Source organism: Ranitomeya imitator, chromosome 1, assembly GCF_032444005.1.
Source record: "Ranitomeya imitator isolate aRanImi1 chromosome 1, aRanImi1.pri, whole genome shotgun sequence".
Taxonomy (NCBI): Eukaryota; Metazoa; Chordata; class Amphibia; order Anura; family Dendrobatidae; genus Ranitomeya; species Ranitomeya imitator.
The window spans coordinates 808888409-808903111 of record NC_091282.1 but is presented as its reverse complement, the minus strand read 5'-3'; the positions used below and the strand labels follow the sequence as shown (position 1 = coordinate 808903111).

The 14703-nt window shown below is 43.2% G+C and overlaps 1 protein-coding gene across 2 annotated transcripts in view; it reads left to right on the top strand.

Annotated features, from left to right (window-relative positions):
• The first annotated feature begins 635 nt into the window (after positions 1-635).
• USE1 (unconventional SNARE in the ER 1) overlaps positions 636-14703 on the top strand; it is an 88860-nt gene continuing 74792 nt past the window's right edge. The window contains exons 1-2 of one of the 2 annotated variants that reach the window (XM_069739162.1): positions 636-785; positions 6122-6171. In XM_069739162.1, the coding sequence (XP_069595263.1) occupies positions 684-785; positions 6122-6171 (152 nt within the window). In that variant the 5' untranslated portion in view covers positions 636-683. Of the gene's footprint in view, positions 786-6121; positions 6384-14703 lie in introns of both variants that reach the window. The other variant, XM_069739170.1, reaches the window with a different exon arrangement.

Genomic DNA, 14703 nt, shown 5'->3' with positions numbered 1-14703 from the left:
AGTACACTGTATGGAGCACTGTGTGGCCATATTTTTTTTTTGTTTATAATTATTGTTTACGAAACATTGAGATCGGAAGTGCTAAATGGGTGTGGTTGGGGCGTCACTAGTTGTGAAATGGGTGTGGTCGGAGGTGTGGCTTAAAATATGCCATAACTTTGTCCCTCTTTCCCTTCCTCAAAAGTTGGGAGGTATGAAAAAGGAAAGACGGAGGTGTGAAAGAGGCCTTAACTGAAAAATACTCTAGACATGTCTGGTGTCTATGAACTCTTACTGATCTGGAGAGTCAGTTTTAGCATTTGGTGACAATGGTGAAAAAAATTTTTTTTGTAGAATTCCATTGCTTTTTGCAATTTCACCACACTGAATGTTTGAGGTTTGCTGACCTTTTGACTGCCATCATCTGTTCTCCTATAGTCAGACATCAATGCAGCTAAAGTCGCTCTCTCAGATAAATATTAACTGTAATGTCGCATAACACAAAGCCCATTCGCCGACATGGCAGCCGTGTACCCTGCTTCACCCAGTACGTGACGTGACGACGGCGGCGGTAGAGACGCAAGCTGCGAAGTGGATGAAATCACGTGAGCGTCTCGGGCAGCTCTGCTAAATGCCGCCTCCTCCAACATGGCCGCCTCCTCAGGCCATGACGTGGCTTTCTACTTCCGGTACAGCTCACAGCTATGGCGAAGTCCAGGCTGGAGCTGAATTTTGTGCGGCTTCTGTCTCGCTGCGAGAGTATGGCGTCTGAGCGCAGGGAGCAGGGGGAGTGGAGGCTGGAGAAGGTGAGAGGGCGGTGCGGGGATATGCTGCGGGGGCGGCCGGCAGTGCTGCCACAGAGGGGCTTCTCCACACTGCTGCCAAGAAAGCGGCTCCTAAGAAAAGTGCTTCACAATCCACTGCTGGACACGCCTTATTGTATGATCTCTGCTGTCAGTAAACGGGGTATCTGATGGAGGATGCACCTTACACGTCAGGACAACTGTGTCACCCGTGGGTGTAACCCTGACTGACCTCAACCATCACTTGTGGTAGGAATGTCATTAATCACAAAGCGGAAGCCTTCCCGCCCCCCCGCGTGGACTCCCATCCACGGTACAAGCCCCTGTCCCCCGCGCGGCCATGTTAAAGGGAACCTGTCACCCCCAAAATCAATGGTGAGCTAAGCCCACCGGCATCCGGGGCTTATCTCCAGCATTCTGTAATGCATTCTGTAATGCTGTAGATAAGCCCCCGATGTATCCTGAAAGAGGAGAAAAAGAGGTTAGATTATACTCACCCAGGGGCGGTCCAGTCCGATGGGCGTCGCGGTCCGGTCCCTCCCATCTTCTGACGATCACGTCCTCTTCTTGTCTTCATGCTACAGCTCCGGCGCAGGCGTACTTCGTCTGCCATGTTGAGGGCAGAGCAATGTACTGCAATGCACAGGCGCTGGGAAAGATCAGAGAGGCCTGGTGCCTGCACACTGCAGTACTTTGCTCTGCCCTCAACAGGGCAAAGTACGCCTGCGCCAGAGCCGCAGCGTGAACACAAGACGAGGACGTCATCCTGCAAAGAGTTTGTATGTTCTTTCCGTGTTTGTGTGGGTTTCCTCCGGGTTCTCTGGTTTCCTCCCACATTCCAAAGACATACAGATGGGAAATATAGATTGTGAGCCCCAACGGGGACAGTGATGATAATGTGTGTAAAGCGCTGCGGAATATGTTAGCGCTATATAAAAATAAAGATTATTATCCTATGAAGATGGGAGTCCCCGGACCGCGACGAATACAAAATACTGTAGATAAGCCACTGATGCCGGTGGGCTTACCTCACCCGCAATTTTGACAGGTTCCCTTTAAGGATGAGCAAATATACTTGCTGGATACTGAAGTCATCCATGCCCTCCGCTCTGATTAGTTGGCCCAGTGCGTGTCTCACCAGAGCAGTAGTGTGCCGGCCTCCTAATCGGAAGAGATACCAGCAGGCAGTCGAAGGTTCTGGCCCAGTGACCACTACTGCCATAGATGATATGGCTGCTGGACCAGCTTCTTTCAAGTCTGCCTACTGGACATGTTGGGGGTAGGTGTACACAGTTCAGAGTTGCTGTGGGTTAAACGCAATGTACTTGTGCAGCATCCAGATATTACAGCATAGTGGATGGGATTCCTAGAAATCCCATACCCACTATGTGTCCAGAGACACCACGGCTCACCCATGGAGACGGACATGCAACACGTCTTTCCAGACTGCAGCACGTCAATTTCTCTTGGGGAGATGCAATCCTCCACATGAGTTGTCACCAATAGAATGTATTGGACGCGGTGACTCCGCACGGTTCAGTAAGTACACACAGATTTACCTTAATCCAAAACGCTGCTAGTTCCGGATGGTGGGCACCCAGCCTTAGGCAGTTATCTTCATACCACCCCCTGGTTGGCTTACTGTACACCTCTATTTTGTGCCAAAGTAATAGCGCACACCATTAAAGGCATGTTCCGAAGCCATAAGTGATTTTCATACTAAGTAATGTAGTAATCTCACTTTTCTAATAAACTTCAATTAAAGATTCCCTACTGTTCCCTCTCTGCCCCGGTGCGTACTGGGATATTTTCATCAGGATGTCATTAGGGGGCTGGCGTTGTGGTTCCTGCACCAGCTGCTGTCGCCACCCTGAAATGAAGCGTCATTGGTGACATATGTTTCATGGTCTGGGCTAGTCAGCGGCGGAGTTATCCTTGGTGCAACCTGTGCGGCTTACAGGGGCCCAACAGGTAAGGGGGCCCACTTCTACCTCCAAAGCAGATGCAGTTTTCCATTTTTAGGAGCTCTTGGGCTGTAAAGTGCCCACCATGGACCCCTTTTTGGTCTGTGCCAATGGGCTAGTCCTTGCTCTACTGGACGTGTGATGAGCTAGCAAGAGAGCTCCCCTTCCGTCTCAGGGTAGTGACTTCTGTTTTGGGGGCAGGTGTCAGTTCTCTCTTCTTGCCATATTCTCTTTTTTTCAGGGCGTAGTGTCAGTTTCTTGGTGGCTTGTCACAAGAGACAGCGAGGGAGCACAGTGTCTGCTCACTCTGGAATATAGCACAAGGTGAGCTTGTGTTACAGGTGACAACCTGCACATGTTCAGTAGAGCAGGGACTAGCCCAGACCTAGAAATGGACGTCAATGATGGCGCCTTATTTTCAGGGTGGGAACGGCTACTGCGGCAGTGACCGTAGCCTCTTTCCGCAGATGAAGTCCTATTTCAGTAATATAGCATGTACTGGGCATTCTTAAAGGAAACGTCATCGAAAAAAACCAAAAAGCGGAAGTTACGGTAGAGCGGGAACAGCAGGAGGTTTTTAATGTACGTGTATTAGAAAAGTGGTTAGAATATTACATTAATTAGGCATTTACTGTTAATATCACCTTTGGTTTCGGACAACTCTTTTAACCCCTTTCTGCTCCGTGATATAATAGTAGTCATAGGGAAATATAACCCTTCTTGACATTGCCAATTTCTGCTTTCATTTTTTCTCCATCTTGTTCAAAGACCTATAACTTACAGTATTTTTTTTTTTTTTTTTTACTTTTCTGTCCACATAGACATATGAGGAATGAGGGCTTGTTTTTTTTTTATGCAGGACGAGTGGTACTTTTGAATGATACCATTTATTTTAATGCATAGTGTACTGGAAAACGGGGGAAAAAATTCCAAGTGTGTTTCAAATTGCATTTTTGGGGGGAATTGTTTTCACAAGGTACTTTTTGTTGTAAAAATGCCTTGGCAATATAATTCTCCTCATTAGTATGTGATACCAAACATGTCCTGTTGTTTTTTTTATTGTATTAGTGGTGGGGGGAAAAAATTAAATTTGTAAAAAAAAAATTTCGGTCAGTAGAGCTGCAGGGCGAAATAACATTTTTATTGATAACCTTTTTAGGATATACAGTATATGTGATATTTTGGTTCCTTCTTACAAAAACACATTTGATGTTTTTATTTATTTTTTATTTTTTCTGTTTACGGTGTCTACCGATCAGGATAATTTTTGTATTTTGATAGATCGGACTTTTATGTATGTGGCAATATCACCTGCATTTTTATCTTTATAATTTTTTTTCATATTTTTAAAAACTTATTTTTTTTTCTGTTTTTATTAGACCCCTTAGGGGGCTTGAACCTGTGATCCTCTGATCGCTTGTGCTATGTACAGACAGCGCTGCCGCAGTATTGCTGAATATAGTAGTAATCATGGTGTCCTTTGAAGACCAGCCACAGGCAGGGTATCACAAGAGCTACATGATGACGGCAAACAAAGCCCCAGCTGGCATAACAGAATTTGTGCCCCACGATCATGTCACTGGGTGCCCATGGATGCCCCCTTGCCGGTGCTCTGTTACTACAGCTGTCAGAGCATTTACTGTTTTTGATGCTTCCTGGTATTGTTCTTCAGATATACTATGGTGCGGAAAACATACGTTAATGTCTAATGCATTGGGAAATGTCCGGAAAAAAACGCAAAAAATGCGTCAAAACCGCGCAAAAAAACGCAGGCGGATTTCATACGGAAATCTGGCAGAAATGTCCGGATTTTCACAGGAATTTTCTGCATGAATTCCTGAACGTGTGCACATAGCCTAAGACGCTGCGTTTTTGACACTGCAAAGATGTCACCCCTAAGTGGGGAGAAATCTGCACCATGCGCTACTGCATTTCTCCTGCCAAGAGATCCACACATAGTGTTTTTGATGTGTTTTTTTTTTTTTTTTTTTTCTGAAGTCAAAACCTGCTCTCTTGGCTGTAAAAAAAAAAAAAAAAAAAACTTGCCTCAAAAAGCCGGTTTTGCTTAGTTTTTGTTGCGTTTCTTTCCTGAGTTGTTTCAGGGTACATTTCTCTCTTGTGCATGCTGATAGTTTAGTGGGAAAAAAAAAATCTGCCTGTACTTCATCGGGTTTTGGCACAAAAAATGATACCTGTGTTTTTTCAGCACTTTTTTCACCACCCATTGCTTTCATTCGGTGAAAAGTGCTGAAAGATGCTTCATTCTGCAAAAACCAAGGTTTTGCACAAAATACAGAGGACCAAAAAAAAAACAAGCTATGTGCATGAGATTTCTGAAATATCGTCCGCTTTGCTGGTACTGTAAAACACAGGTAAAAATTTGCATTAAAAAACGCAGCATGTGAGCATAGCTTACGAGTCAGGTGCTGCCTGTAGCGCGCAGCCGTTACCTGCCGGGTATGGGGCGAACGTACTCCGTGAGCCCACTCCATACACCCACTACCTACTGGCACTGTACATTTATGGCAGATGTCGGTAACACTTTTTGACCACAGAACTTTCTTATATGTGCCTTTGATTTCCCCTCCCTTTCTGCAGAGAGCCATAAGTTGTTTTTATATTTCCATTAGCATAGTCATATGAGGGCTTATTTTTTTTTTTTTTATGTATTTACACTGGAAAACAATCATGCAGACATTGTTACATCTCTCCAGCCCTAAATCTGCTGCCTGTCTTTACTGCAGCCACCACTAGGAGGAGCTCGGTGCATATTCATTTATGTAGTTACTCTTGGACACAATGGGAAATTAAAGCACCACTCCGCTTTTATTTATTTTAGCATTGTAGTGCTGCTAGTAATAGACGTTCACTGCACTGAGTCTTATACTCACCAGCCACCATCTTTACATCTTCCCGGCGCCACTCCAGTCCAACACCACCATCTTGTAGCCGCAAAATTTGACCGACCAGAAGGCAGGGGTAATGGTCACAAGCTCTCAGTGTAAGTCTAGGACAGAGGTCCCCAATGTTTCTGACCTTGAGAGCCACATTCGGCTCCGAGAGAGGGTCTGGAGCCACATCCAGCCTTGAGAGAGGGTCGCGAGCCACATTCAGCTCCCGCCCCCCTCACAATAGTGACAACCAAAGCCCCCATTACAGACATAATGGTAACCAAAGCTTGAGAATTTTAGAGCCAGATCCACTTGTTTATATGTGCCCCATAGCAGTTGCATGATTTGACTTTGTGTATAAATGCTACTTTTATTTGCCTGGGTCCTTATGAGGTTCATTGTGTTGTCAACAGAGAATCTTAAAAATGAGACCAGCCAAATCTAATAATCTATTTCACCTTATCTCACTGCTTCTTCCCTTCAGTTTGTTGGAGCTCTAGAAGAAATGCTTACTTCAATTAAAAAGGACTCCAGGTACGTGCCGCCTCTAATCTACGGACCACTCTCTTCCACGACCAAGGTTCCCAAATGCTGTTCCTGATGGCCCAATCTGTATTCATATGCCCCTGCAGCGCAAGCTCTATAAATGGCAAGGATCTGCATCTCCCGAGGTGCTTGGTGGGACTGTACATTACACTAGTGAATTGTGATGTTACATTTCTGGACAAATCCATTAAATGGCACAGGTACAGATCCGAAAATGTATGCCGCACTTGTTTTCCATGCAATTGGATAGTCTTTTTTTGGCATATGATGCAGATCTCTGGAATGTTTTTTTGTATCGGTAATTAGGTTACATGCTAACACAACTTTAAGTTAGATCTCTCAGGATATTGTGGTTAAGTAGAGTATACTGGCACATTTCTTACAAATAGGCTACACATGACTTATCTTTAATTACAAGCAAAATATTAACTTGCTTTTAAGGAAGGTTGTTTTGAGAGGGTTATTTTTTCTTCTTATCCGTCTTTTAGTTGGACATATCCCATCTCCACAATAGTTCCAGTGCCACTGCTAAATACATTTTTTGTTTGTTTTACTTATATTATATTTGTTATCTAGAACTATAACTTTGATCACTTATGCTATCGGTAAGGGTCCGTCACCTGGAATCCCCACAATCAGCTGTTATCGGCTCTGGCGGCAGCTGGATATAGAGCTGATGGGGCAGGTTCTTGGTACTGTGCTTGGATAGTGCTGTCGTATTCCATAGAGCCTTACAGATATTATAATCACTGTCCCCATTGAGTCTCATAATACGAATTCCCTATCAATATGTCTCTAGCGTATGTGAAGAATCCGGAGGAAACCCACGCAAACATGGGGAGAACATACAAACTCCTTGTAGATGTCCTTGGTGGGATTTGAACCCAGGACCACAGCGATGCAAAGCTGCTGACCACTGAGCCACCATATTATTCAGATAAACCTTGGTAAAAGTTACTAAGTTTCCTAAAGCTGGCACATTAAAAGGGGATTTGCGAGCCGCTGATCTCTTGTCCTGAACTATCAGCCTCACATGCGTATGCCTATGAAGCCATTAGTTCTGGTCAGGACTGTGAAATGAAGGTGAAACAGGAGAGTACTGCTCTCAGCTGAGAAGTGGATACAATTGTGTATCCAATCTATACAATCTTCTGTGTGGTGAATGTATCAGTAGCAGCTTCAGCCAACTCTGGTGGTTTACTGTATGTTTGATTCTGCAGTTCTGATTGTGAAAACTAAATCTGTCTCCACGTTTTTACTACCTTGTTTGAGAGTAGCATGATGTAGGGACAGAGACCCTGATTCCAGCGATATGTCACTTACTGGGCTGCATATTGTCATCTGATACAATCACTGTTTTATCTGCTGCAGATCTAGCAATCCTGCCCACACCACTGATTGGTAGCTTTTTGCATGTACTGTGCATAGTCAGAAAGCTGTCTATCAATGATTTGGCAGGGATATGTGGATATGTGTGATTTGGCAGGGATATGGAAGATTACATAACAGCAGGTTTATTGGTCTAATGAAAATCTCCTGCTGTTAAAACATTAACTTCATCAAAACTACAGCAATCAACACAGTAAGTGATAAATCACAGCAATCAGGGTTTCTGTCACTATATTATGCTGCTCTCAGGTTAGGTGAGGAAAACCTGGTGACAAATTCCTTTTAACTGTGTGAGACCAAACAGTGTGACTGGTTGCGCTGTCGAGACCTCGCCAACTTGAGAAGCCCAGCGGCCACATGACTTTGAAGTAAAATAGTGCATCCCTTGGCCTCCACAGGGCACTGAGTTTCTGCCGTCTTGGGCTGTGTGCTCACATCGTGATTTTGCCTCTTGGATTTGTCACCAAACCAAAATGATTTCCTGATACCAGCAAAGTGAATAAGAATCCTGAAGTGTCATGCACACGTTGCTTATTTGTGACTTGCAGATTTGGTGCAGATTCAAACCGGCAGCATGTCAATTCTTTCAGAGTTTTTGCAGCGTTTATTCACCCATTGAATCCAATGAAGTGAGTTAAAAAGACTATAAAAATGATTGTGAATTTGCTGCTTTTTTTTGTAGTGTTTTCATGTGAATTCTATAGAGATAGATATAGACAGGCATATCATTTCACAACCCCTCAAACATTATAAAATTTCACCCTTTAGAGCGTATTGGACAGCTTTTGTGATTAAATAAATTAATGAATGAAAAAAAGATGCGCAGTCCCCCTTATTTTTTGTAACCAGTGAAGGTAAAGCAGACAGCAGTGAGCTGATATTAACATACTGGGAAGGTCCCTGGTTATTGGGCCCTTCCCAGCCTAAAAATACCAGCCCGCAGTCGCCCCAGACGTCACGCATCACATTAGATTGCCTTGGTAATCGGGGTAATGGGGTTTGGGGTTGATGTCAGCTGTGTAGTGTCCAAAAACACAGTTGACATCAAGCCCTGGTGTTAGTAACGAAGAGGTGTCTATCAGACATTTCCATTACTAGTATTCTATATTAGTTCAAATGGAACTCGGTGTTTCAACCTATATAGCAATTTTTATAATGTCCATAGAAATATTCAGTGAACAAAGAGGAGATTTAAGTCATAATAAAACACTGAAAGGTTCATTAGAGAATTATATTAAAAAACAAAGGGATAAATGTCTAAAAGCAGGTAATATCTCAAGGTACCTAAGCATACCCCCATTACTGTCCTAGTAACAAAAAAGAAAACACACACGCAAAAATATACAACCCCTGACGCTATCCCTCATTGACCAATTTATTAGAAAGAAAAGTTCCCACGCCCGCCCGCCATAGTCCACTGAATGCAACGTAGTCCACAGCACGGCGTGACCAGGAACATCTGTAGAGCAGTTATGTTACTGACGCCACCGTCCTTCAGTGGAAGTCATGACCCGGCGCCTCAGAAGAGCAGTGGCGTCGGTAACGTAGCTGCTCTTCAGACGTTCCTAGGCATGCTGTTCTCTGGACTACGTCGCAGTCAGTGCACTATGGCAGTTCTACGTGGGAACTTTTTTTTTTTAAATAAATTGGTGAACAAGGGATAGTGTCAAGAGGTGTTAATTTCAATAAAGTATTTTGTTCTTGGCAGCACATCGTCCTGTTTAAGAAAGACTTGCATTGCTGCAAATAATAGTAGCCCATGTGTAATGAACGATCTATTACATTTACTGTGCATCTGAAGCTTTTGAGAATTGCTGCTCACTAGAGGAAACCACCTAAGGCTGATTTTACATTTGCGTTTTTTGCCACTGCGTTTTAGCGCAAAAAAAGCATGTGTTTTTTTTTCTATACTTAACATTAAAAACACATGCATTTTTTTGCATGCGTTTTGCTGCGTTTTGACGACGCATGCGTCGTTTCTATGCTTGCGTTTTGTTGCGGAAATGCAACCTGTAGTAATTTCTAGCTGCGTTTTTTTGCCGCAAAAAAAGCATGCAGTTTTTTTGCGGCAAAAAAACGTATTACTGTCTATGTAAACGCATGCGTTTTTAAGCACATGCGTTTGCATGCATTTCAATAGAAAAACACAAGAATACACACTGATAAGCCACCCCCCAACCCTAACCCTAAGGGCTAGGGTTAGGATCCCTAGGGTTATGATCCCTAGGGTTAGGATCCCTAGGGTTAGGGTTAGGATCCCTAAGGTTAGGATCCCTAGGGTTACTAGGGATCCTAACCTTAACCCTAGGGATCCTAACCCTAGGGATCCTAACCCTAGCTATTTCTGTTTATAGTGGGTTTTCTAGTTGATTTTGATGATTGGCATCTGTCACACACTTCTCGTCATGCGTTTCAAAAGCGCAAACGCAGGAAAAAACGCATGTAAACGCGTCAAAACGCCGCGCTTTTTTTTACCACAGGCAAAAACGCATGCGTCTAAAAAACGCAGCGTTTACATGCGTTTTTTGCACCACCTGCGTTTGCGTTAAAAACGCTGCGTTTTTTAACGCAAATGTGAAACTAGCCTAACATGAAGGAGTTGGAGCAGTTTTACCTTGAGGAATGGGCAAAAATCCCAGTGGCGAGATGTGGAAAGCTCATAGAGACTTATCCAAAGCGACTTGTGGCTGTAATTGCCACAAAAGGAGACAATCAGTGGTGGGGGCTGGTTTACACAGAGCAGGAGGACTACATGGCACAAGACAACTACATTACTTCTCTAGTGATAATCTCCTTCTGATAAAAGTGATTTTATTAAAACTACAGCAAGCAGCCCAATAAGTGACACATCGCTGAAATCGAAATCTTTGCCCCTACATCATGCTGCTAGCAGGTTACCTTTAAAACAGTGTCATGCGTCTAATCTTTCTCAATAGCAAAAGTGATCTAATGTTTTTTTTTTTTTTTCTTATATTTTAACATTTTTATTCCAAAATACATAATTAGCCATTGTGTGTAAAGGTGAGAATGTGCTGTTTATAGCTGTTTTAATGGACAACACATTTAATAAAGTTGCTTCAGTTTTCTCTTTTATTAATAAAAAAAAAGAGTGAATAAAATGCCTGCCCTGATAAATCTGCCCCATTTTTGCAAAATTCTGTTTTTACATATAATCTTGCAGGTTTCCAGAGATTTTTTTAAAATAACAATCATAAGACCTCTATGAAACCATTTTTAGTTCTTTCCATGCCTCAGGGAAACACTCGGACATATCTTAACCCCTTAATAAGCCCTCTGTTCAGGACCTGAGCGTCTCTGGATACGGTAACAGCATCTTCCCTGAATGAGAGGATTTCACCTACTCTCACAAATAATACTTTATCTGTGTTTTCATCTGATTTCCGTGCTTTGTACTGAAGAAAGAACGTGTTGTCGTAATTACAGGAACACATGCAGACTCAAATAACAATACACCACGCACCTCATGAGCCGCTTCATGAGCGTTTTCATTATATTACTCATAGAATTGCTCAATTTAGTAATCATTACCTTGAATAGGACATTTTCCAACATTTGCCCTTTAGGCTCCTCCTTGGAATAATTGCCGTTCACATTAAAGCAGAAAAAGAAAGTAATTAAAATTAAGCAAGACCGCTAGCGTTGTCATTTTTGAATGAGCTTCTCAGTACCTGTGATTTCTTGCCATAAATCATACATTTCTGAGAAATAATTTCTAGTAAAACAACCAGTATGGACATTCTTTTGTCAAAATTGCTGCCTAACTGAATAAAAAAAAGTCAGTAATAACATTACTCTGGAATTTTAGCTCTGGCTTCAAAATTTACTAATGTGTGATCATTATTTAAAGGGAATCTGTCAGCAGATCTGTGCTATGTAATCTGAGAGCACTATGTTGTAGTAAAAAATACCCAGTTTCCAGCAATGTGTCACATACTAAACTGTCTTTTGCATGTTCTATACAATCTGTGTTTGGTCAACAGGAGATTATCGCTACATGACAACTTGGCACGTGCCTCCTAGTCCAACCACGCCCCCAGCAATGATTAGCTGTTGTCACTATACAATGTACATAGACAGCTGTGGTGTGGGCGGGGTTATACACAGCTCAACATCTGAGCTCTGCTGGGTCTGCAGCATGGAAGCGTGTGGTTCTATAATAACTGCTGCACACGGTGTACTAAGTGATATATTCTACCTATTCATATGTACAGAGCGGGTGAAGTACACTACCGTTCAAAAGTTTAGGGTCACCCAGACAATTGTGTGTTTTCCATGAAAACTCACACTTTTATTAATCAACTGAGTTGCCAAATGAATTGAAAATCTAGTCCAGACATTGACAAGCTTCAAAAAAGAGATTTTTATTTTAAATAATAAATTTTGTCCTTCAAACTTTGCTTTTGTCAAAGAATGCTCCCTTTGCAACAATTCCAGCATTGCAGACCTTCGGCATTCTAGCAGTTAATTTGCTGAGGTAACCTGGAGAAATTTCACCCCATGCTTCCAGAAGCCCCTTCCACAAGTTGGTTTGGCTTGATGGACCCTTTTTGCGTACCATACGGTTAAGCTGCTCACACAACAGCTCAATGGGGCTGAGATCTGGTGACTGCGCTGGCCACTCTGTTACAGATAGAATACAAACTGCCTGCTTCTTCCCTAAATAGTTCTTGCATAATTTGGAGGTGTGCTTTGGGTCATTGTCCTGTTGTAGGATGAAATTGGCTCCAATCAAGCGCTGTCCACAGGGCATAGCGTTGCAAAATGGAGTGATAGCCTTCCTTATTCAAAATCCCTTTTACCTTGTACAAATCTCCCACTTTACCAGCACCAAAGCAACCCCAGACCATCACATTACCTCCTCCATGCTTGAAACATGGTGTCAGACACTCTTCCAGCATCTTTTCAGTTGTTCTGCAGCTCACAAATGTTCTTCTGTGTGATCCAGTCACCTGAATCTTAGATTCGTCTGTCCATAACACTTTTTTCCAATCTTCCTCTGCCCAATGTCTGTGTTCTTTTGCCTATATTAATCTTTTCCTTTTATTAGCCAGTCTCAGATATGGCTTTTTCTTTGACACTCTGCCCTGAAGGCCAGCATCCCGGAGTCACCTCTTCACTGTAGATGTTGACACTGGTGGTTTGCATGTACTATTTAATGAAGCTGCCAGTTGAGGACCTGTGAGGTGTCGATTTCTCAAACTACAGACTCTAATGTACTTGTCTTGTTGCTCAGTTGTGCAGCGGGGCCTCCCACTTCTTTCTACTCTGGTTAGAGCCTGTTTGTGCTCTCCTCTGAAGGGAGTAGTACACACTGTTGTAGGAAATATTCAGTTTCTTAGAAATGAAGGCTATTCCATGGGAGAAATTGCTAAGAACAAGAATAGACTGTCAAGTTTCGCATGAAAGTTCTTTTTTTCTGGCCATTTTGAGAGTTTAATGGAACCAACAAATATAATGCTTCAGATTCTCACCTAGCTCAAAGGAAGGTCAGGTTTATAGTTTCTCTAATCAGCCAAACTGTTTTCAGCTGTGCTAACATACTTGCACAAGGGTTTTCAAGGGTATTCTAACCATACATTAGCCTTCTTACATAGTTAGCAAACACAAAGTACCATAAGAACACTGGAGTGATGGTTATTGGAAATGGGCCTCTATACACCTATGAAGATATTGCATTACACACCAGATGTTTGCAGCTATAATAGTCATTTACCACATTAGCAATGTATAGAGTGTATTTCTGAATCATTTACTGTTATCTTTACTGGAAAAAACTGTGCTTTTCTTTCAAAAATAAGGAAATTTCTAAGTGACCCCTAAACTTTTGAACAGTAGTGTTAGTATTGAACACATAATAATAATCTTTATTTTTATATAGCGCTAACATGTTCCGCAGCGCTTTACAGGTTGTACACATTATCATCGCTGTCCCCGTTGGGGCTCTCAATCTCCCGATCAGTATGTCTTTGGAATGTGGGAGGAAACTGGAGGAGAACCCGGAGGAAACCCACGCAATACAAACTCTTTGCAGATGTTGTCCTTGGTGGGATTTGATCCCAGGACTCCAGCGCTGCAAGGCTGCTGTGCTAACCACTGCACCACCATGTTGCCATCACTAATTTTCTATGTAAATATATTTCTAAAGGTGCTATTGACACGAAATTCTCACCAGATGTCTGTGACAACCCATCCAATCCACACAGGCAGAGAAATCAAGACGTTGATGTCCAGAAATTGTGTAACATTGAGAAATTACGTAGGGGAAAAAGTATTGAACACATGAAGAAAGAGAGGTGCAAAAAATCTATGGAAAGTCATGACACCAGCTGAAATCTTATCAGTAATTAGAAAGCAATCCTGCCACTTAGTGAAAAATATCAGCTGGTTCAACTGTCTCATTACAAAGGTTCCTCAAAAGAAACATCTCATTATGAAGAAAACCAGTGAGCTGACTGGTGGTATTGGCTGCAGAAGAATTTTCCCTTCATTCATGACTGCACACCTGAGAGGGATCTGCCCACCAAGGAGAGGAAACCTACTGAACTAAAAGGGCGGCACCTCTCCCTCGCTACCCCCTCCCCCCACGCATCAGTTGACAATTGGTTTCCTGTCCTTGATGGGAACCTTGTGTTGAAATCCGCAGTGAAGAAAGGAAATAAAGCTTCTTGCCCAGCCCTTTCCCAGTGTCTGGATCCCTTCAGGGTCCTGGAAGCGCCGTTCACGGGTCCAGAGGGGGCTTTGATGCACATGCGGGAGCGGGCGGCAGAGATGGATATGTGTGCTATGTCTCGGACCACTGCGCCACCCTCCCCCCTAACCGCTCTGTACTGCATGCTGAGGCAGCCGGGACGCACTGCTGACATCGGCGTGCTCAGCTGAGATCACGGGCTCAAGGCACGTTGGAAATGGGCATGTATTGGCAACCAGGGCGTGCATGGGAAAATGGCGCATCCTGGTTGGTTCTTGCAGGAGTGGGGCAGTCATTTGGAGGGACCGGAGGAGGTGAACCCGGAAGCATCGCTGTGGGTCCCACATAAGAAGAGGGAGAGACCACAAAGAAAAGCGCTTATGCTCCACCTTAAGCTTGTCTTCCTGGGTACCCTGGACGAT